Source organism: Aquarana catesbeiana, linkage group LG08 (genome assembly GCF_042186555.1).
Source record: "Aquarana catesbeiana isolate 2022-GZ linkage group LG08, ASM4218655v1, whole genome shotgun sequence".
Taxonomy (NCBI): domain Eukaryota; kingdom Metazoa; phylum Chordata; class Amphibia; order Anura; family Ranidae; genus Aquarana; species Aquarana catesbeiana.
The window spans coordinates 97,063,325-97,087,117 of NC_133331.1; the positions used below are offsets into that span (position 1 = coordinate 97,063,325).

The 23,793-nt window shown below is 42.6% G+C and overlaps 1 protein-coding gene across 1 annotated transcript in view; it reads right to left on the reverse strand.

Moving 5' to 3' along the window:
• Positions 1-23,793, reverse strand: part of LOC141105947 (uncharacterized) — a 56,258-nt gene that overhangs the window by 12,366 nt on the left and 20,099 nt on the right. The window contains exons 3-5 of the mRNA XM_073596181.1: positions 17,167-22,153; positions 11,386-11,538; positions 3,318-3,468 (exon numbers count right to left, since the gene is read on the reverse strand). Coding sequence (XP_073452282.1) covers positions 3,318-3,468; positions 11,386-11,538; positions 17,167-22,153 — 5,291 coding nt within the window. The remainder of the gene's footprint in view (positions 1-3,317; positions 3,469-11,385; positions 11,539-17,166; positions 22,154-23,793) is intronic.

Below are 23,793 nucleotides of genomic sequence, written 5' to 3' on the forward strand. Positions count from 1 at the left end.
GCTCTGCTCAGTGGGGGATCGCTCCGTGGATCCCCGCTAAGCGGGCAGATGACAGGTCCGTCTCTGCACACTGTGCAGGAATGGACCTGTCAGAGTCTCCCCACTGGCTCAGATACAGCACTAGAAGCCATTGGCTCCTGCTCCTTTCAATCACATACAGTGACGAGGGAATGGGAGGCAGAGCTGAGTCCCACTGTCTGTGTCAATAGACGCAGGCAGCAAAGCTAGGGAGCAAGCCGGCACAAGTGCCCCCATAGAAAGTGGCTTGTTAGGGGGGCACTCAGAAGGGGGGAGAAGCCAGGAGCGCCGGCGTGAGACGAGGAGGATCGAGGCTGCTCTGTGCAAAGTCATTTAAAGGAAAAAAATTATGTTTAGAATGACTTAAAATTCTTGTGAAATAAAATGAAGTAAAAATGAGACTTTCGGTTCTAATTCTACATTTTCCTTCCTCCATTCTTGTTGCATCATATAAAAACAAATTCATATATGTTGTAAAGCATTCAAACTGTTTACTGAAATTCATATTTTTTAAACAAAGACCAGAAATAGGCTTCCACAGAAAGTTATTGTGTAATAAAGAAAGATTTTTAGGCCATACTTGCATGTCCCATATACCAGAGCTTAGATCAATTGTATTATTGGCAATACAAGGGTTACCATGAGATTAAACCTAAAGAAACAAAAGGACTGTCAATAGCAGGCTTAACTAAATGGCGGACCACAAGACAGTCCTATTCAGACCGCCAGTCCCCAGTGCAAGATCCCCACCCCCATAGCAGTCATTATAGGCTACAACTGCTGGCATCCAAACCACCAATGAGGTCATGTGCATGCCCCACCCCTGCAGCCTGATCTGCTTCCTAGCTCCTGCCTCTGCCTGCCTGGCTTAGGCAGGCCATAGATGGTGCAAATTTCTTTCTTGCAACCACGGGTTGCAGAAAATAAAATTTCATGATTTCCCCGTCAACGCAGACATTGTTGACAGGAGTCTCTTATTGAAGGAAAATATTTTGCAGAGGGAATGTAAACATTTTTGGAAAATCAAGTTTAAATATGGTCAAATCAAATGTTATTAGAATGTGTTAACTATTATACATGTTATTATATGGATTTTTAGTTACAGTGCCTTGAAAAAGTATTCATACCCCTTGAAATTTTTCACATTTTGTCATGTTACAACCAGAAACGTAAATGTATTTTATGGGGATTTTATGTGATAGACCAACACAAAGTGGGACATAATTGTGAAGTGGAAGGAAAATGATAAATGGTTTTCAACATTTTTTACAAATAAATATGTGTGGCGTGCATTTGTTTTCAGCCCTCTTTACTCTGATAAACCTAACTAAATCCACCTGAATCCACCTGTGTGTAATTTAATCTCAGTATACAGTAAATACAGCTGTTTTGTGAACCCCTCAGAGGTTTGTTTGAGAACCTTAGTGAACAGCATCATGAGAGCCAAGGAACACACCAGACGGGTCAGGGATAAAGTTGTGGAGTGGTTTAGGCTGGGTCCACACTATCTTCACATGCGGCTCACAGCAGGGGTCCAGTGCGTCCCCTTTTACCGTTTCAGGTCCGAGTTCAGCCCAAATTTTTGGCTGAATTCAGTACTGAAACTGACCAAAAGATGCACAGGGTTCCTGTGCAAATTCGCACCGGAGCCGCAGCGGAGATATGTGAACTGGCTCCATAGGGAGGTGGTCAAAATCTCCTGCTATAGCGAATTGGATGCAGGGAACCAGCATCCAATTCGCAATAGTGTGAACCCAGCCTTAAAGCAGGGTTAGGTTATAAAGAAGTATCCCAAGCTTTGAACATCTCACAGAGCACTGTTCAGTCCATCATCCGAAAATAAAAAGATTATGGCACAACTGCAAACCTACCAAGACATGGCTGTCCTCCTACACTGACAGGCCGGGCAAAGAGAGCATTATTCAGAGAAGCAGCCAAGAGGCCCATGGTAACTCTGGAGGAGTTGTAGAGATCCACAGCTCAGGTGGGAGAATCTGTCCACAGGACAACTATTAGTCATGCACTCCACAAATCTGGCCTTTATGGAAGATTGGCAAAAAGAAAGCCATTGTTGAAAGAAAGTCCCGGTTGCAGTTTGCTATGTCCCCCACATGGCTTCTCGCAAACATGTGGAAGAAGGTGATCTGGTCAGATGAGACCAAAATTAAAACTTTTTGGCCTAAAAGCAAAACGCTATGTGTGGTGGAAAACTAACACTGCACATCACCCTGAACACACCATTCCCACCGGGAAACATGGTGGTGGCAGCATTGTGTTGTGGGGATGCTTTTCTTCATCAGGGACAGAGAAGCTGGTCAGAGTTGATGGGAACATGGATAGAGCCAAATACAGGGCACTCTTAGAAGCCTGAGACTGGGAGTGAGGACATCCGGGAGGCACCGCAGCACTGCCCACATCACAGCACCTGCACCACTGCCGCAGGGAGACTGCAGCATCCACTTAACCTCTGCTTCCCACCGCTAATCACCAAAGGGCTTTCGGGGAGAGACCAAAGGAGCCCCCCCCCCCTTCTACTGCAAGAGGTCACCGCAGCAGCCCGGGGCTTGGTGAAAGGGTTATTCACCCATTGCTGATACTGCCAGCAGGGACTGAGCCACTGAGCCTTGGACACCAAGTGTACCCAATTACATACCGCATCCATACTGCATTTACTCCATATATCCTGCATTTATTCCAAACTTAGACTGCACCTGTACCAACCTTATGACGCATTATACCAAACCTTTAACACATTGCCAGAGACTATACCATACCTATACTGCATGCAGCTTAATTAAGACTGTCATTAAGTGCACTAATGCTCTTAAAGGGCCCCAATAATAGCCAGCAGAAGAACATCACAATGAATTTACCCCTCGTGTAATAATTAGTTTGCAAGCTGCCTTTGCTCCCCTGCCCCTCTGCTACCATCCTCCTTTTCTTTGGACAGTGTATACCCAGTCAGTCTAAGACCAACATTGCTGGCATAAATGAGCTCTGGCAGTTTAGTTTCAGCACTCAGGAGATTAAACTTTACTACTGCTCACTGCTACACTTGAGATGGCCTTGCTACTGTTTATGCTTATCTGGACTCCAAATATCATACTATGCCTAGTGTGAAACAATATATTCACGAAGACTGTCCAAAATGATATGCCAAACAATATTGCTACCTAGAAGAATCATTATGCAGCCACAAAATGCTAGGCCTCATAGTCGTTTATGTATGGCTATAAATATATGTCACTGTGGCAAAAAAGAAATTATGACTACACATAAATAATTGCAAAGAATTTTACTTCTAGTGCCTAGTAGAGGTTTGTCTTCCATCAGAAAGAGGATAGAGCCAGTCCTGTTACTGATAGCTGCATATGGAGTCAGAAGTCTGGGGTGCTTAGGGAGAAGTAAGAAGTTATGTAATTTCTTCATCCAGTTTGAGGTGACAGGAACCTAGGAAACAGAGAAGATCAGTTTTATCAGATTAAAAAAAATAATAGATTGTTAAGATCAAAGTGAGATTTATTAACAAATGAAAGTGGAACTCCAGGTACAATGCTGAATATACGGACCCCTGCTAACCTGTTTTGGGTTTTTTTTTTTTTGCATTTTTTTAAACAGATATGACAAAATGTTTTTAACAGTACATTTAATAGAACAAAGGACGCATATAAAACAGAAGTTTATTTTTAGTATGTGCTTACACTTTAATGTACTAGTATGCACAGCATATTAGCATGTTATAGCAGACTTACCTGTCAAACGATCTCCTTCAGCGCTGCAGTGTCAGCACTCGTCTGTCACAGGTGCCGCCATCTTCTCCCAGTCTTCCTTCTAGTTTTGGACTCTTCAGCCACATAAATCACATCATTATGGAACCGAGTTCTGTCATAAATGTACACTGAGCTATGCATGTGTGGCTTAGTGTACATTAATATTGACAGGCGGGGATAAGTACTTACAGTATGCAGGACCGCATTAAGAGCATCACGGGCCTGGTGCTGAGGATTTTGGTGGGCCTTAAGGGCTGCGCATCGGCATGTGCCCTGGTGTTAAAGGCCTAACACAACACTACGGAAGCTGAATGCCAAGCTTCCGTTAGGACTGCCTGCCCGGTGCCTGCATCTTCACAGAATCCAGCTGCATAAACCGCTCATTCACACTGTATGGTCCAGAGAACCTGTGTGAATGAGCCCTTCATTTTTTTAAATATTTTTACAACTTTAAAAAAAAAAAAAAATTTTTTTAATTATTTTTTACAATGTTTTTTCAATGCTGTTGAATGGCTTGGGTGAAATACCAGGGGTCTAAACAGCCCCTGACATCTCTCCTTTGAGACAGAGAAAGTAATTGAGGACACAGATTCTTCAGTTCCTTTCTCTGTAGCCTCAGCTGCACTGCAGATGAATGAACAGGAGACAGAGGCTCCTGTTTATTCATAAACTGAAGCATAGTAAACACATTGTACTATGCTTCAGTTAAGAATGAACACAGTGAGTGATTGATCAGTCACTGTGTTCATTCATTAAAGAAAGGGGTCTGTAAATTACACATTTAATGGTCCCTTCCCCTGCTCTCCATCCTGAACATTCCCCTCTGTACCTGCAGCAGCTGACTGGAGAGGAAAGCTAGAAGCGCTCGGGGGGGGGGGGCACACAGCAGCCTGCAGGGAAATCAGATGTGGGTGTGGGTAGGACAGGGAGGGGGATTGGTACTGCAGGGGGGCAACTACGGAAACAATGCCCTATGTGTCTCTCCCGTCCAACAGCTGAAAGCAGGCAGGAGGGAGAGGGGGAGACTTTCAGCTTCTGCCATGCCATGGTACTGATCATCCTCCCTGTCCTACCCACATCATATTCCCCCTGCTGCCTGAGCCACCCTGTGTGCCCCGTACAGGGGGACAGGTGGTATCCCCTTATCAGCGGACCTGGGTCAGGGGAATCATCTTCCGTTGGCCCATTGTTTTCCTGCACGGCCTGAAGCTGCATCTCCAATATCCTCTACATTAATCCTCCCTACCTAAAAGGCTGAACAAAAGCAAGCAAAGGGCCACATCCAGCCTTTAGGCTGCAGTTTGAAGACCACTGCAGTATACCAAAGTAAAAACTTTTACAGTTGACTACAGCCAAAATTTTGCATCCGAACAAACATTTCAATAAAATACACTAATGTTTTACTATATTTTTGTATTGGGTCTTTTGGCAGGGGGCCCAGGGTTGCCCATTTACCCCCTTCCCATGACCAGTTATGATATACCGGTATATGAAGAAGGGTCATGCAGTGCAGATGGTCACAGGAGAAGATCAGGGACACTCCCAGGACTGTAGAAATCGGGGACAGCTGTCAGCTCCACCTGCCCCTCTCGGGTCTTGGCCACCAACCAAGCCTGCAAACTCGCAGCGGCAGTTTCCTGTCTGATAGAGTACTCAAAGAGTCGGGTCAGCCTGGGATCGATGCTGCTGGCTGGGATGTTGCCCGGAACTTAGGCTTCTTTCCACTGATGGGGTGAGGAGACCACGAAATGCCCGCTATGGATGACCTGCAGCCGAGGACAGAGTCCCTTAGTGTCCAAATCCTGTGTGGCACCCGGGAGCTGTCCATAGATGAAGCCTGCCATGTTGCCCATAATCCTGAGGAAGTGACAGCCAAAAGGGGGACACCCGAACAGTGAATACTCACCCAGTGAGCGCAGGTACACACAATTAGAAGAACAGAGGAACCAAGGACTACAAGTGCTCTCCAATCACCAGTGAACACTAGACATAGCCATGCTTCTTTTAAGTTTACTCTAGCAAGGCACGCCCCTCTGTGTGCTCTTGGCATAGCAGCCCCTTCCGGTACTGTACAACCTAATCCCAACACCCAGCCTAGGCGGTGCGTGCAGAATGCAATGGCGGTCAGGGGAGATCTCTCCCCTGTCAGCCCATTGCTTTCCGTGTGTAGCCTGTTTTATTTTGGACAGGTGGGCCGATATTAAGACAGGGGCCTGGAGCTGCAGCTCCAATAGCCCCTATGTTAATCTGGCCCTGACAGTATGACAGAAGAGACAGATAAGTCGGACCTGTCAGAATTGAATTCTGCTTTAATGCAGAACAAACTGCATTTTACTGGGCACCATCAGTGCCTAGAAGAACAAGATCTTTTTAATTGGGATTTGTTGTGCAAAAGCATCTCAAATGTAATGGAAGTACTGTATATAGCATTTTATTGTTTTTGTGGCCTCTTGCAGAAGTAGTCATAATTGGGGGGGGATCGTAGAACCCTCAATAACCCCGCTGATGCAGTTCCCTTTGTTTCTTCTTGGATCTCATTAGCAGTGACATTAGCTAGAATGACTTTGGCCTTAGACGTCTAGTAAAAGTTTGCACAACATTGTCCCTAAGCTCACAAAACTATACACATATACAGCACTTCATTATATATTTGTTTATTCATTTTTGTAACCTAATGCCGCGTACACACGAGCTGACTTTACAGCAGACTTTGCCCGGCGGACTTTTCGACGGACTTTACGACAGACTTTCTGATTGAACAGACTTGCCTACGCACAATCAACCAAAGTCCGTCGAATTCATACGTCATGATGTACGACCGGACTAAAATAAGGAAGTTCATAGCCAGTAGCCAATAGCTGCCCTAGCGTGGCTTTTTTGTCCGTCGAACTAGCATACAGACGAGCGGACTTTTCGACCGGACTCGAGTCCGTCGGATAGCTTTGAAGCATGTTTCAAATCTAAGTCCGTCTAACTTTTGAGAAAACAAAGTCCGTTGGTGCCCACACATGATCGAATTGTCAGACGAAATCCTGTCCGCCGGGCAAAGTCTGCCGTAAAGTCCGCTCGTGTGTACGCGGCATAAGTATTTTAGGAAGCCATAATCCCTGTTGCCAGTGTATTCACTGCAAGTTGCTGTTAGTGCTACCATCCCCAAAAAACAATTGCTTGTCTAAATGGTGGCACTCCATGAAAAGTTCTTCCAAGTGATTAGCTAGTGACTAAACAGCAAAAAATCTGTTATGCCCTGTACACACGATCGAACATTCCGACAACAAAATCCATTGGATTTTTTCATACGGATGTTGGCTCAAACTTGTCTTGCATACACACGGTCACACAAAGTTGGTTGGAAATTCCGAACGTCAAGAATGCGGTGACGTACAACACGTACGACGAGCTTAGAAAAATGAAGTTCAACAGCCATTGCGGCTCTTCTGCTTGATTCCAAGCATGCGTGTCACTTTGTGCGTCGGAATTGTGTACAGATGATCGGAATTTTCGACAAAGGATTTTGTTGTCGGAAAATTCCAGCTCTCAAACTTTGTGTGTCGGAAATTCCGATGGAAAAAGTCCGATGGAGCCTACAAACGGTCGGAATTTCCGACAACAAGCTCCGATCGCACATTTTCCGTCGGAAAGTCCGATCGCGTGTACAGGGCATTAGGGATATGTAAGAATGATATAACATGAACCACTTTAAAAATAGTGAAGATTACAGGAAAATGACACCCTACTACACAAGATTAAAGGAAAATGGCACCTTGCCACACAAAAGATCAACAAACTATAAAGCTAAGATAGAAAAGATGTTGAGAATTGGCTTCAGCTTGGTTCTCCACCCATAGAAGAACCCCACTAATGCATTTCAGGCGAAAGGTATTGGGTGGGGTCTTCTATGGGTGGAGAACCAAGCAGAAGCCAATTTCTCACTATCTTTTACTATCTTAGCTTTAGCCCTGGTTCACATTGCAGCGATCAAATTGCATGCCAAATCAGCGGCTATTGCCGGCAATGTCACCATCCGAATCAGTGCAATGCCAACTTTACGGTGCCACACCGATTCCGAAAAGTAGTTTCTGTACTACTTTTGGCAACTTCAGCTGAACTCACACGATTTCATTCCCGCTGTCAGTGTGAACCTAAGCTTACAGTCCCCTAATCCTGTGTGTGGCCAGGTGCCATTTTTCTGTAGTCTAAGCTAAGCCTTATGAACCTTATATCCCAACCAGCATACAGTGTCACCAGCCACAAGACTCACCTTCTGCAGCATTAGAGCAGTATTGTTTTTTAGTTTAACCCACACCAAAAAGCGTGAAGATGATGAAAATGGTAAGGGACATTTCCAGGTCCAGGGAATTTTAGTGAAATATACAGTTTAAATGTTAAATATTTCCCTGCAAACCACATTTTCGGGTCAAGTCACACAAACTATTATGTACAGACACATGCTTATCTGAGGGAAGGAAGCACATTAAAGGCCTCTTGGTTCATAGGCTGGCTGAACCTGTTTAGCGTAATTGCCAGTATAATTCCTCCACCCAGGCAGCCCAGGTGCAGCACACAGCTTGTGATTGATATGAATGACTGTGCACTGATGCACTTGTGTATATGACAGGGTACAACATATGGGCATATGCACAAAAACAGAAAAATGTCTCATTTTTGCATGCACCCGTTTGCTGTATGCAAGAGTACAAACAATGAATATGAAGAAGTTGCAGTACTATCCAGAGGCCTGTGAACTTTCTAAATCTTAAGAGAGGGGGCTAGGAGGTCTATAAAGCAGTAGTATGGCCTTACCAAGGTTATACAGCTGCTTAAAAACAAAACGTACAGTAGTGCGGTTTAAAAAAAATGCATTGCTCTTCACCTGCTCCGGTACTCTGAAGCAAGCACAGTGTGATTAAAAATAAGTTTGTGGAAAAAAATAAAAGGCAAGGTCATGTGACTGAGAGAACTCATCACAGGATCCCCACCAAGGGCTACATTTATGAATGGCTCGTAAAATGTAGCCCACAATGTTGAGTAATAATGAGGATAGCGGAAAGCTATATCTGCTTTCTGTTATAAATGGAGCCCAAGCTGAACTGCACTAGCCGTTTACTTGTTGCCTGAGTTGCTCTGGTGGGTGGAACACAGGCAAACATAACATGGAAGCCTAATAAACCATAACAACTTGGAGGCCATGAATTTTTTACAGCCGATCACTACTGTAAAAATAGTGGCAACCAATTTCTCCATACAGCAACCTGCAGTACCTACTGTTATCTGTTCTGAGTCAGTGAAAACAAAAATACACTAACCACAAGTTAATCGAAGAGTCTCAAATTTTAATTACAAATGCTCCCTCCCCCTCAGCCTGCCACACTCCCGTTGGGCTTGAGAATATCTAGAAATGATAGTCTCCATTACCCTAGAATCTGTCAGCAGGTTCCCTTGTTAATAGCAGTGCTTAATATTCATGAGTAAATATTTTAAAGAAATAATGACGGCAAACAGCCAAATGGCTGCTGAGACGAGCAAGGGGGGGAAAGAACTTCCTTTTTGAGCTATCGCACTTGAGACGGGAGAGAATATGAACAGGAATTTATCATGATTAGGGAAATGCAGTGGGGAGATGTAGTTATGGAGGAGGAGGGTAAAAAAGATGAATTTGAGCAATAATTTTAAATAAAGGAAGCCAAATGGAATTGTTTCTCCTTCTCCGATTCTACTTGCTGAATTTTCTCCTTCGAACAATTTATGATGCCAATTATGAGGTAAACCGTATGCTGGAAGTTCTGCAAAAGTTTGGCCTGCGCAGAAGCTGTTCTCTGCAACTGCTGTGCATATGACTTCCCTGAGAAGGCAGAGAGAGCGTCTGAAACATCACCTTCACTAAAGGTTACCAAGTGAAGATGATTTAGACCTTGTGCACAGTGGACTTAAAAACAGGCGTTTGCTGTTATTTTCTGCCTGTAAAAGCACATCTATGTTAGCCTAAGTGTCCATGCACACATAGATGTTTACAGATGTATTAGAAGAGGCTAGAAAAAAAAAAATGATCAAAAGTGTGTAGACAGGTTGAATTGTGTTTGGTTCTAGTAAGTTAGTGGCTGACCCAGGTGGGGAAAGGGGTTAACTTGTGGAAGTTCAGTTCCCAGGCTTTTTGGTGCTAAGCAGTCCACTTGTGCTATAAAAAGGGGGAAGGCTGAGGTCCAGGAGTTGGCTCTTCCTAGCTGAACTGGTTGGTTCTGTACGTGGAATACGGACTGCTGCTGAAGACATCAGGACTTCTGGAGACATCCAAGCCATGAACAATATCATAATGGACTCTCACCTCACAGAGGTATGCTTGAGCAGCCCAGCCATAGTAGTTAGGGTTAGTGGAAGAACGTTGTTCATATTGAACTGTATGCTGTAACCACATCAGTAAAAATTACCTTAACAATTATGAGCCTGGTCTGAAGTTATTCAAAGAGGTGCATGTTGGTTCTGGGTCTGTAAAGCACATAGGGGTATGAAGTAATATCATTACAAAGGGTTAACTCAGCAAAGACAAGAAGAGGAGTATAGTTGCCATGGGTTACCAAGTAAAGGAACAAGCTACAAGCCACCATTATTTACGTGTGCTACCTGGTAATGCGACAGGTCCTCCAGTAGCAAGGGGGTCGATGTCTGGCTCCCTCCTTAACAGTCGGTTTCCAGTAGCAATTGGATCCGAACCCGCATTACGGAGATTCATGGCCGGATCACGAGGTACGGGAAGGAGTTAAGTGAGAGCACGCATAAGGTCTGCACTATGTGCACAGCAGGACCCCATTCTGTTACTGGGAGTGGGGTAATAGAGGTACGCTGGACTGGTGGAGTGGGCATAGGCTCAGCATGTCCTCCCTAATGCAACATACAAGTTACAGTGCGTAGTGACATGGGACAAGTCACTTTTCACAGGAACTCTGTATTTCTTTGCTGCACATGGTAAAGGCTTATTTCTAAGTCTGGGAACTGCCTTAATGTTAGATTCTTCACATGACTGCAGTCTCCGCCTGATCCTGGGCATTGCTGAGCATGCACCATGGAAAAGGTACCCCCGCGTGTAGGGCAAGCATGTTCAGGAGAGGAGCTGAAGAACAGAAAAAGCGCTGAACATACCTAAATGCGTGTAAATTTGCGTAACTGCGCCTATACACTAGATGAGTTTAGGCACATTAATGCATACCTGTGGCTGTAATAAATTAATATGCTGGCCAATGGAATCCATTAACATTCAAATGCTTGACACATCTAATCGCGTGTGTAATACACCGCTTCAGATGCATTTTTTAAGCAGCTTTCCTTCTACTACGATTTCTGGTGTTTAGACACAATGTGTGCATGATTCCTTATACAGTCAGGATTAAGATGGCTTGGTGACCGATATAATGACAGGTTCTGTGCAGTTTTAGAATTTTTCACATCCTGCACTGCAGACTAAAATGAAAAAAATTGGGGCTGAGGGTATATTCCTAATTATTTATGTATTTTATGTATAATTTGTTATTTAAAATGACTAGAAGAAAGGTGCTATCATAGAAAAGGCTTTGGTTCCTGCTACAGGCCCCAATATATCATTTACCTTTTTCATCAGCATGGTAACTTTTGTTATTCGATCTTGAGCGCAATACCACTGCTCACTCAGCTGCTTAGTGATGTAAAAATGTTTTCCCAGCTGGTAGTAGAAGAAAAGCTTTGAAGGTGGAGCCTGCATTCCCAGCTCAGATCCATCTCTCTGAAAATCAATAAATCAGGTTAGTAGTCATGTACGGCATGAGAAGATCACAGCGACTTCAAAATGTTTACATTAAAAGTGGCAATTACAAAATATACAGTAATCAAGCAAAACCCAAGTTACATGTGGACTTAAACGTAAGGGACTAGCTGGTGGGGGGGGGGCTAAACTCCTCACTCCCTCAACAGCTGGCAGTCTACTCTGCCTAATTTACAGAGCTGGAATGTGAATGTGTTTATGTACACTGCAGGACCCAGTGGTCCTGCATTGTGTATAAAGACTTCAGTAAAGGGAGCGGCCAGTGAAGAGCAGCAGCTTTGGGGGATTGGTCATCTGGTAATGAGGAATCCAGGGAGAGCAAGACATAAGAGATAGATATCTAGTTAGATAGACTTTGTGCTAACAACCTTCATTTTCATAAGCATACTTCCATTATCCTTTAAAAGCTGTGTAGCATGTCTTAATGTGAATGTGCAAACCAATACCCAGAGTTAGAATAAATACACTATGGGTCTTTCCTCTTATGTTTTATATGATTGAAATCTCGCTGGGAGCTGTGGACTTTGAGTATCTAGCCAGTGGAAGCAGTGCCACTATACTACTGCAAAGCGCTATTGACCTCTTCTTACTGGTGAGGTCTATTCAAGGAGGTAAAAGAAAGGACACCCTTAGGTGGGGTGAAGGGCACTGAGGTGTGTGTTTTCTGTTAAGCCAAGATCTGTTCTAGTAGATGGGATTGCACAGTCAGGAAGATCAACTATATTGGATTTTTATGGACTTTTTTTTTTCATGGACTGATGTCTATGATTCTTTATGATTTATATGCATTTTTTCACATAATATGCTGTGTGTTATTTATCTGATGGCCACGCATATATTGTTTTAAGCACTATAGTCAGATACACTTATATATATTAACAACGAATATAAAAAGTCTACACACCCCTGTTAAAATGTCAGGTTTCTGTGGTGTAAAATGAGACAAAGATAAATCATTTAAGAACTTTTTCCACCTTTAATGTGACCTATAAACTGTACAACTCAGTTGAACAACAAACTAAAATCTTTTAGGTGGAGGGAAGTAAAAATAAAAAACTAAAATAATATGGTTGCATAAGTGTGCACACCCTTAAACTAATACTTTGTTGAAGCACCTTTTGATTTTAGTTATGAGTCTATCAGGATGACACATCTTGACTTCACTCTTCTTTGAAAAAACACTCCAAATCTGTCAGATTGCAAGGGCATCTTCTGTGCACTGCCCTCTTCAGATCACCCCACAGGTTTTCAATCAGATTCAGGTCTGGGCTCTGGCTGGCCCATTCGAAAACTTTAGTCTTCTTCTGGTGAAGCCATTCCTTTGTTGATTTGGATGTATGCTTTGGGCCATTGTCATGCTGAACGATGAAGTTCCTCTTCATGTTCAGCTTACTAGCAGAAGCCTGAAGGTTTTGTGCAAATATTGACTGGTATTTGGAACTTTTCATAATTCCATCTACCTTGACGAAGGCCCCTGGTCTAGCTTGAGGTAAAACAGCCCAAAAGCATGATGCTGCCACCACCATGCTTCCTTGTGGGTATGGTGTTTTTTTTGGTTATGTGCAGTGTTGTTTTTGCGCCAAACCTTTCTTTTGGAATCATGGCCAAAAAGTTCAACCTTGGTTTCATCAGACCATTAGGCCTCATTCTCAAGAGGCAGATCCGCTTCCACGGAGTCGACCTCGGTCCGCCGGCTCAGCGGGAGATCTCTCCGTTGATCTCCGCTGAGCCGGCGGATGACAGGTCCCTCTCCGCTCAGTGCCACTGGTTTCTATGGAGAGATCGGACGAAAATGGACCGCATGTCCGTTTTCATCAGATCTCACCTGATCCGATCCGCCAGCGACTGATCTGATAGTAGAGGCATCCGTCTGCTTTTAGCAGATCGGACGGGGTCGGATGTCAGCGGACATGTCACCGCTGACATCCGTCGCTCCATAGACTAGCATGGAGCGTACGTTCAGGTCCGCCATCAAAACTGACAGGCGGACCTGAACGGTCCGACCGTGTGAAAGGGGCCTAACACATTTTCTCACATGGTTTTAAGAGAATTCAGGTGTGTTTTAGCAAAATTTAGCCGTGCTTGAATGTTTTTTTTTCGTAAGAAAAAGCTTTTGTCTTGCCACTCTACACCATAGCCCAGACATATGAAGAATACGGGAGATTTTGTCACATGTACCACACAGCCAGTACTTGCCATATATTCATGCAGCTCCTTTAGGGTCCATTCACACAGGGGCAACTTTGGTTCCGACTTCAAGTCGCCCCTAGTCGCCTCAAGTCGCGCTAGATGAAAAAATCAATGTAAGTGAATGGATCCGTCTTAATGCACACTACTGCAGTCGCCACGACTTCAGAAAAGGTTCCTGTACTACTTCAATCCGACTTCTAGGCGACTTCTACCCATTGATTTTAATGGAAGTTGCCTCCAAGTCGGATCCCCTGTCTTAACTGAAGCAACTTTCCAGGAAGTAAAAATAGTTTTCTAGGTAAACCCCTCCCTCCCACAGAGCTAATTATTATGTGATTGGCCACTGGCAAAGTCCCCTTCCTGGAGGCAAATTCAGGTTGCTTGTAAGTTGCCCCAAGTCGCGCTGTGATTCATACTCAAGTCGTGTCCAAGTTGCCTCCCAAAGTCGTGCTGGAAGTCGTGTTGCCCCTGTGTGAATGGACCCTTAATGTTGCTGTAGGCCGCTTGGCAGCCTCCCTGATCAGTTTTCTTCTTGTCTTTTCATAAATTTTGGAGGGACGTCCAGTTCTTGGTAATGTCACTGGTGTGCCTTATTTTCTCCACTTGATGACTGTCTTCACTGTGTTTCATGGTATATCTAATGCCTTGGAAATTCTTTTGTACCCTTCTCTTGACTGATACTATTTAACAAGGAGATACCTCTGATGCTTTGGAAGCTTGGCTTTTGCGGTAGAATGGGACCAAGAAAATGTCAGGAAAGATCTACTAGAACAGTTGAACTTTATTTGGGGTTAATCAGAGGCATCTTAAATGATGGCAGGTGTGTACTGACAGATGTGTACTGAGTTTAAATGTGATTGCTTAATTCTGAACATAGCTACATAAGAGGGTGTGCACATTTTAACAGGGTTGTATAGACTTCATATGCACTGTGTGTGTGTGTATATATATATATATATATATATATATATATATATATATATATATAATATATATATAATTTTTTTTTTTTTTTTTTTCTTTACACGTGAGAGGTGATCATTATATTATTGTTCTTTTAGTTTAAAAGGAACAATGTTGGATGTACTACATAGAAATACCCCAAATACCCCAATGAGATTTTTCCTTCTGTCAGTGCTTTTCTGTTGACTCCCTTTCCTTTCTTTTCCTTGTTTTTCAGGATAAAAACACAGGGCTGATCTTCCAAATTAAGCCATAGAGCATGATAACTGCCATGACAGAAGTTAAAACCCAATTAAAAAGCATAAAATCCAGTGTTGAAATGTAAACACATCAACAAATACATTTAAAGAAGAGAAACGATCCCCATATTCAAATAATAGCACAATAACCATATAAGGAATGTATTTATTTTTATGATGTAGTACCCTCTACTTTAGGTAGGTGCTATAAGTTGGATTTTTCGTAAGTGCAGGTAAATGTAATCAGGCCTAGCTGTAAGCTAACCTGATGACAAACACAAAAAGACACAACACGTGTTCAGTAGTCAATACTCCTTTAACACTCCAAAGACATGCAGGGAGGTTGATTGGCTCCTGTCTAATTTGGTCCTAGTATGTTTATGCATGAATATGAGTTAGGGACCTTAGATTATAAGCTCCTTGAGGGCAGTGATAGATGTGAATGTAAAATATATATGTGGGATGCACTGCTTAAATTGAAAGCACTATATAAGTACCTGTAATAAATAAATAAATAAACTGCATGCACAAGGTGCAGATGGTTTGAACTATTCAAAACAGTGGCAGCCGGTCCATAAGGGCCCCCCCCCCCAAAGTTCCCAAAGTTAGTTTGCATAATCATAGAACAATTTAGTTTAAAATAAATAATATGTTAAAAAATGTTAGTCATATTATCAAAGTTAAAAAATGTTAGGACCGATTGATTTTTATATAAATGATAATATGACTAATGGGTTTCTATTAGATCCGAGATTTTTTACAAGCTTGTGATTAGAGCCTGAGGCTCTAATTGGCTTGTTTTAGGTTGTCTGTGCACTGTACTGCTCCCCAAACCCTCCCACTTGTGATTTTAGCAAATCAATTTCTGCCATCGCGTCACTTCCGGTTTCCGGCTTCTCCTCCCAGCTGAAGATTTGGAACCCGGAAAGAAGACCGGGTTAACACAGAAGCCCCCGGGTATCAGGGGAGCCATGACCGCTGGATTGCTCTGTTTGAAGGTAAGTCTCACAGCGTCCGCTGGTGAGTGCGAACCTGGAGGGGTTTGTTTGCCCCCCCAAAAATAAATTGGTACCAGCCGCCACTGCTTCAAAGGTAAATGAATGAAAGAGACAATGAAGTTTCTGTATGTTATATTGCATTGTATACTACAGTGAGCACAAAGCCACATTGTACGAAGACTGTGCCATGTGAATCCCTGTCTGTACCCTAAAAGTCAAAGCAGCAGTATAATGCACTGTATACCAAAGTATTCGCAAGGCCACATTTCAAATTACAGATACTGTACACCACAAATCTAGAGTGAGTACAGATGATGGATTTACGGTATGTCCATCACCATGTGGATCCATCACCATGTTGCTTTGGTAAAGTTGGTACAGCTCCCACAGTTCCAAACTGGGCAAACAATCTAGGAGGAAATGGCCAGATGGGTTTATATTTTTTCAAATGTTTGGATAAAAAAATCTGTGTAAATCAAGAAGCCACTGTATCCCAAACAGCAGACACTTTTAGTAACTCAATGAGATAAAAAGAACCATATTAGTGCTTACTGAATATAAGCAGATCCTCTACAGATATACTGGGGTTGATTTACTAAAGGCAAGTGCAGTTGTTCCAGAGCTTAGTAAATGAGGCGAAGCCCCACTTTGCAGAGAATACCCAAGCACGTGCAAGGAAAAAAAAACAAAAAAAAAAAGTGTTTTTGCTTGCACGTGATAGTAAATGAGGAGAAACTCTGCTGACTTCCATCATCCAAAGCTCTGGGGCAACTGCACTTCCAGAGTGGCTTGCAACTGCATTTTGCAAAGTGCACAGTCTATTTGCCTTTAGTATATCAACCCCAGCGTATGTACTGTACTAGTGTAGTGTGCTTTAATATGCATATGGTTAATGTTTCTCCTTGATTAATAATCAAGGATTATAATCCTAGGATTATTTTATAATAAGTATGATATTTTAGGAATTTGTTGTTATGTTTACATTTCAGTCTTGGATCACATAATTTTGCCTTATATTTTTACTTAGTGCACTGTTGAAACACCATAAAATGTGGCTTGAGCTTGCTGCTTAACGTTGTAAGAATGTTGGTGCTTAGATTATAACTAAGTAAAAATGTATTGAATTTCATTTGGTGTCCCAAAATATGCTCAGTTAACTTCCTTTGCATTACCATCTGAATTTCATAAAGTGAACTCACCAGAGTAGCGAGAGCAATGCTGTTGTCCACAGTCACATTTTTTGTTAAGACAATCCCTGAGTCTAAAATTGTTAAGCCTTGACCTTGACAATCTAAAAATATTCTTCTTAATTCTTCTAGGAATTCATAGTCATTCTTCTTGACTAAAGCTCCATATTCATCTTGTATTGGTTTTGTTAATAACTTTAAATCTGAAGAATTTGGAAAGTGTGTTGTCAGAGCATGGCGCAGACTTGATGGAACAGAGGGGACTGATGTGCAATTATAAGATACATCAGGAGAGGAACTTGTACATAGATTACTTGTAACAGTGTTATTACACAAGCCCTGGCTGTTTAGATCAAAGTGGATGTTTTCCCTTTGACCAGATTGATCTAGAGAGGTATTATTGGACTGAAAAGTTGATTTTAGTATAGAGCTTGTGACTTGGTAGGGTTGATCAGGAAAAGAGGTTACGCTTTGGCAGGGGGAATCTGCAAAAGTTGACATGCTCTGGTATGGTGGATCAGAAGAAGTAGTGCTTTGGTATGGTGGATAAGAAGAGTCAGTACTATGGTAGAATGGATCAGAAAAGAAGTTTATACTATCACTGACTGGATCAGGAGAGGATGCTGTGCTTTGGTAGGGTAGATTAAGACAGAAGATTGTGGTCTGGCAAATGGAATCAGCAGAGACACTATTAATTTGGTGTGGCAGATCTTCAGAGGAAGTTGTGCTCTGGTATAGCGAGTCATCAGAGGTCGTGTTTTGATAAGTTGGATTAAAGGATGTTGTGCTCTGGCAGGATGGATCATTGGAAAATACTGTCATATCATTGGCTGGATCAGAAGAGGAAGCTGTGCTCTGGTAGTCAGAATAAGAAGAGCTTGTGATCTGTTGTGGAGAATCATCATAGGAGGTTGTATTCTGGTGTGGTGGTTTATCAGAGGAGATGGTGCTATGGTGTGGTGGAATATGACAGGAGATTGTACTCTGGCAGAGTGGGTCAGTAGAAATGTTTGTTCTATAATTGACTGACTCAAGAGAGAAAGCTGAATTCTGGTAATAAGAATCAAGGGAGGATCCTGTGATCTGGTATGGTGAATCATCAGAGGAAGTAATGTTCTTGCACAATGGATCAAAAGAAATTGTGTTCTGGTAGGATGGGTCAGTAGAGAAGTTTGGCCTATCATTGGCTTGATCAGGAGAGGAAGCTGGGTTCTGGTAGTATGAATCAAGAATAGAGCCTGCGATCCGATGTAGTGGATCATGAGAGGAGGTTGTTTTCTGGTGTTGTGTATCATCAGAGGAGGTTGTGTTCTGGTGTGGAGAGCTATCAAAGGGGATTGTGCTCTGGTGTGGTGGTTCATCAGAGGAGACTGTGTTCTGGTAGAATAAGTCAGTAGAGACGTTTGTCCTATAATTGCCCAGATCAGCAGAGGACACAGGGCCCTGGCAGTAGGAATCAAGAGAGAAGCCTGTGCTCTGGTGCAGTGGATCATAAGAGGAAGTTGTGTACTGGCATGGTGGATTATCCGAGGTGGCTGTGCTCTGGTGTGGTGGATAATTGGAGAAGGTAATGTTTTGGTAAGTTGGATCATCAGAGGAGGCTTTGATCTGGTAGAATGGGTTAGTAGAGAAGTTTGTCCTATCATTGGCTGGATCAAGAGAGGATGCTGAGCTCTTGTGGTAGTAATCAAGAGAGGAGCCTGTGCTCTGGTGTGGTGGTTCATCAGAGGAGGCTGTGCACTGGTGCAGTTGATCATCAAAGAAGGTTGTGTTCTGGTGTGGAAAGTCATCAGAGTAAGTTGCTCTCTGGTGTGGAGGATCAATAGAGGAGGTTGTGCTCTGGTGTAGGGGATCATCAGAGGATATTGTGCTTTGGTATGCTAGATCACAAGAGGAGGTCATGTTTAGGTAAGTTGGATCCAAAAAAGTTGTGCTATGGTAGGATGGGTCAGTAGAGAGCCTTGCCCTATCATTGGCTGGATTAGGAGAGGAAGTTGTGCTCTGGCAGTGGAAATAAAAAAAGGAGCCTGTGATATGGTGTGAAGGATCATCAGAAGAGGTTGTGCTCTGGTGTGGAGGATCATCAGAGTTGGTTGTGCTCTGGTGTAGTGGAATATCAGAGCAGGTTGTACTCTGGTGTAGTGGGTCAACGGAGGGGGATGTTCTCAGATGGGGATGATCATTGGAAGAAGTTATGCTCTGGTTTGGTGGATCATCAGATGAGGTTGTGCATTGTTGCGGTTGATCATCAAAGGAGGTTGTGCTCTGGTGTGCAAAATCATCAGGGGACGTTGCTCCCTGGTGTGAAGGATCATTAGAGGAGGTTGTGCTCTGGTGTAGCGGATCATCAGAGGATATTGTTCTCTGGTAAGCTAGATCACCAGAGGAGGTCATGTTTTGGTAAGTTGGATCCAAAAAAGTTGTACACAGATGGGGAGTATCATTGGAGGAAGTTATACTCTGGTGTGGTGGATCATCAAAGGAGGTTGTGCTCTGGTGAAGGGGATCTTCAAAGTAGGTTGTGCTCTGATGTGGAGGATCATCTGAGAAGGTTGTGCTCTGGTGTGGTAGATTATCAGAGGTGGTCATGTTTTGGTAAGTTGGATCCAAAGAACTTGTGGTTTGGTAGCAAGGGTAAGTGGAGAAGTCTATGCTATGGTAAGATGCATCAGGAAAAAAGGCTTTGTTGTTACTGACTAGATCAGGAGAGGAAGCTGCACTCTGGTAGTGTGGATCAGCAGAGTATGTTGTGTTCTGATTTGTTAAATGATCAAATGAGGTTGTGCTCTGATAGTGTGGATCACCAGAGGAAGTGGTGCTTTGGTATGGTGCATTATCAGAGGGGGCTTTACTCTGGTATGGTAGATCATCAGGGACGGTCATGTTTTGGTAAACTGGTTCAGAAGAAGTTTTGTTCTGGTAGGATGCATCATGAGAGAGGTCTGTGCTCTGGTAAGATGGAACAGTAGAGGATGTTGTATTATTGTTGGCTGGATCAGGAAAGGAAACTGTGCTCTGATCAACAGAGGAGCTTGTTTTCTGGTATGGTGGACAATCATAGGAGGCTGTGCTATGGTACTGAGGATCAGCAGAAATTAGACTTTGGAATGGTGGTTCAGAAGAGTGCCTGGAGTCTCTAAAACAAGGTTTCTGCCTTCGTTTAGAAAGTTCAATATCTCTGTGATGTTCTGCATTTATTACACCACTAGAGGCATCATTTTGTACACATGTCTTGATAGAATTCTTCATTGCTGTCGAGTTTCTCGTATACACAGAAGTTTGAACCCCCAGTGGTGTGTTTTTCCCCATAATGGATGAACTATGACAAAGCACAGATTTTATGTTTGACATCTCCTTTATATCTTCCAGCTGAGAACATTTATCTGAAAATGTGCTATTTTCAGTGCCCTTGGTTTGAATTGTAATTACAGATGTTATATGGTCCTGTAGCTCACCGTCTTTATGGAATACTGGCTTTACAAGAGTAATGCTGTTAAATTTATTAGTGTCACCTTCAGCAGACGTGGACATATTTGTGTTGTCTGCACCACTGGATATGCCTAACTGTGGTGTTAGCCTTCCAAGTGTAACTCCTGTTTCCTTAGAACATGTTTCCACATGTGTAGTGTTCGTGTTTTTAAAGCCCATATCGTGTATGCCCTTATGTACACTAATGAAGGGAGGTTTGTTCTGTTGTTCTTTTTCTTTAAAATAATATATTTCATCTTCTTCACAGTGCTTTACTTTTGTGAAGCAGACTTTTGCTAAATCACAATCAAGATCCTTCTGACCTTCAGATCCTTTTGTACGTTCACTATCAAAAGAATTATTATCTTTAGTGGGTGTAGGGCATTGGTTATTCATTTTCTGTTCAGGTGAGGTGAAAACTGATATTGTTTGCATAGATGCATTTTTTGGATCACATAAAGGGCCTGAAGGTTTTGATGTCACAAGATTTTCACTAAGGATCTCACCACAGCATTTCCCCACACATTCTGTGCCACAGGTTGGCATACCCTTGCAGCTATTCCCAGGCAGACAAGATCTTGGCACATGCCATACTTTAGCCCTGGAAGATGCATTATATAATTTGTCTGCGTCACAATCTTTGACATTCAATTTTTCTATATAAGGACTTTGTGCATTAAAAAGTTGTGGATCAGAGTGTTTTACCCACATACATTTTATTTCTTCTGCAGGATCATTTATTTTTAGTTGACATTTGTCTGGTGTGCTCACATAAACATCACTTAAATCTTCATTTTTCATATAATTTTGACTGATTTCCAAATAATTTTTATTCTGCTCTAGTGTATTTAGCTGCAGTGTTTCCAAATCACTATAAAGATCGGTAGTATTGTCTATTCGAAGTTCAGAGTCCCCTATACCACTGTCACCTTTATATTCATTGTGTATTGCCAACGATTCGATTGTTGCCTGTGAATCACAGATTAGTTCGCCTATTATCTGTTTTCTTGCAAAAGCATCTTCTGAAAGTTCAAGTTTGTTAAAGATTGTGTTTTTTGTTACATAATCTGTAGATTTAATATTTTCATAAATTTCCAAATCATCTCCCATGATGACATTTGATGTTCCAGTTTCTGAACATGTCTTCACGCTAAATGGCATAGCAATATTAGCTGTAGGCTTTCCTGGGGAAAAAAATGGTGCAAAAGAGATTGGCGGATGATCTATTAAATAATTAATTATGCTGGTTTGTTGGCCAACATCTGTGGGCTGTTGAGCTGAGGTTTCACTAACTGCTGTTCTAACCACATGAACATGGCTTTGAGTTCCCCCAGAAGGCAACATCTGTGCTGTAATATCAATATCAGTTTCAGTTGTTATTTGATGCTTCATAGCTGCACCAATACCCTCTTGAGCCATGGTAATCTCTTGTTTTCCTTCTTGTTGAACTTGGGACGTTGGGCAAGGAATATGTGGATTAAAACCATCTCTTGAGAGCTTGCTGCAGTCATCCCCATTTCCTATCATGATGCTGTAAAATGAAGACATTATTAGAACAATTTTGTGAATGATTTCAATTTTTTTTATTTAGTCATTTCAACAAAGTCAACTTTGCTTGTAATAGCCAATATACAGTATGTTGCAGTAATAACTATAATTCAATTATAATTGGTAAGGGTGAATATTTAGGGCTTGTTCACATAATCAGTGTGTAGGCAGGTAGTGTTTAATGCTGCCCCAACGGGAAGTTAGGGGTTAACTGCATTTACCAGGTTTTCCTTGGTGGGCTTTCTTGGGTCTGACTCTCAAGTCCTGTGTGCTATAAAAAGGAATAGTGCCCTGATCCTGGAGGGGAAATCTCACACACAGAGATGTCCATTTCTGAATGTGAGAAAAGCCAAGATCCTGATCATCTTGGCTGATCTGTTATGTGTGCCAGTTTATAAAGCTGAGGTGAGGAGCAGAGAACATGTTCTTCACTTCTCATCACAGGACACACCCTTCTGTCATTCACTTTTACACAGATGGCCGGTTTGTGAAGGTGACATCTGAAGATCTCACTGGCCATCTCTGTAAAATCTCAGCTTCTCCAGCCCAGAGGTAGAGAATTGCGGTGAGAAGCTGCTTTAATGTGAGGAAGAAGGCTTCTTTCCTCCTAATATCAGCACCATTAAAAATAAATAACTATATACAGTATGTGTATACACACATACAGTATGTCACAAAAGTGAGTACACCCCTCACATTTTTGTAAATATTTTATTATATCTTTTGATGTGATAAACACTGAAGAAATTACACTTTGTTATACAAGCTGTACACCCGCTACTTTACATTGTAGCAGTGTAAATTTGCTGTTCCCTCAAAATAACTCAACACAGCCATTAATGTTATGAACTGCTGGCAACAAAAGTGATTACACCCCTAAGTGAAAATGTCCAAATTGGGCCCAATTAGCCATTTTTTCTCCCAGTTGTCATGTGACTCGTTAGTGTTACAAGGTCTCGGGTGTGAATGGGGAGCAGGTGTGTTAAATTTGGTGTTATCGCTCTCACTCTCTCATACTGGTTACTGGAAGTTCAACATGGCTCCTCATGGCAAAGAACTCTCTGAGTATCTAAACAAAGAATTGCTGCTCTACATAAAGATGGCCTAGGCTATAAGAAGATTGCCAAGACCCTGAAACTGAGCTGCAGCACGGTGGCCAAGACCATACAGTGGTTTAACAGGTTCCACTCAGAACAGGCCTCGCCATGGTTGACCAAAGAAGTTAAGTGCACATGCTCAGCGTCATATCCAGAGGTTGTCTTTGGGAAATAGACATATGAGTGCTGCGAGCATTACTGCAGAGGTTGAAGGGGTCAGCCTGTCAGTGCTCAGACCATACGCCGCACACTGCATCAAATTGGTCTGTATGGCTGTTGTCCCAGAAGGAAGCCTCTTCTAAAGCTGATGCACAAGAAAGCCCGCAAACAATTTGCTGAAGACAAGCAGACTAAGGACATTGATTACTGCAACCATGTCCTATGGTCTGATGAGACCAAGATAAACCTATTTGGTTCAGATGGTGTCAAGCGTGTATGGCCTGGTGTCAGGAGCTACAGTTCATTGAGGCAACCATGAATGCCAACATGTACTGTGACATATTGATGCAGAGCATTATCCCATCCC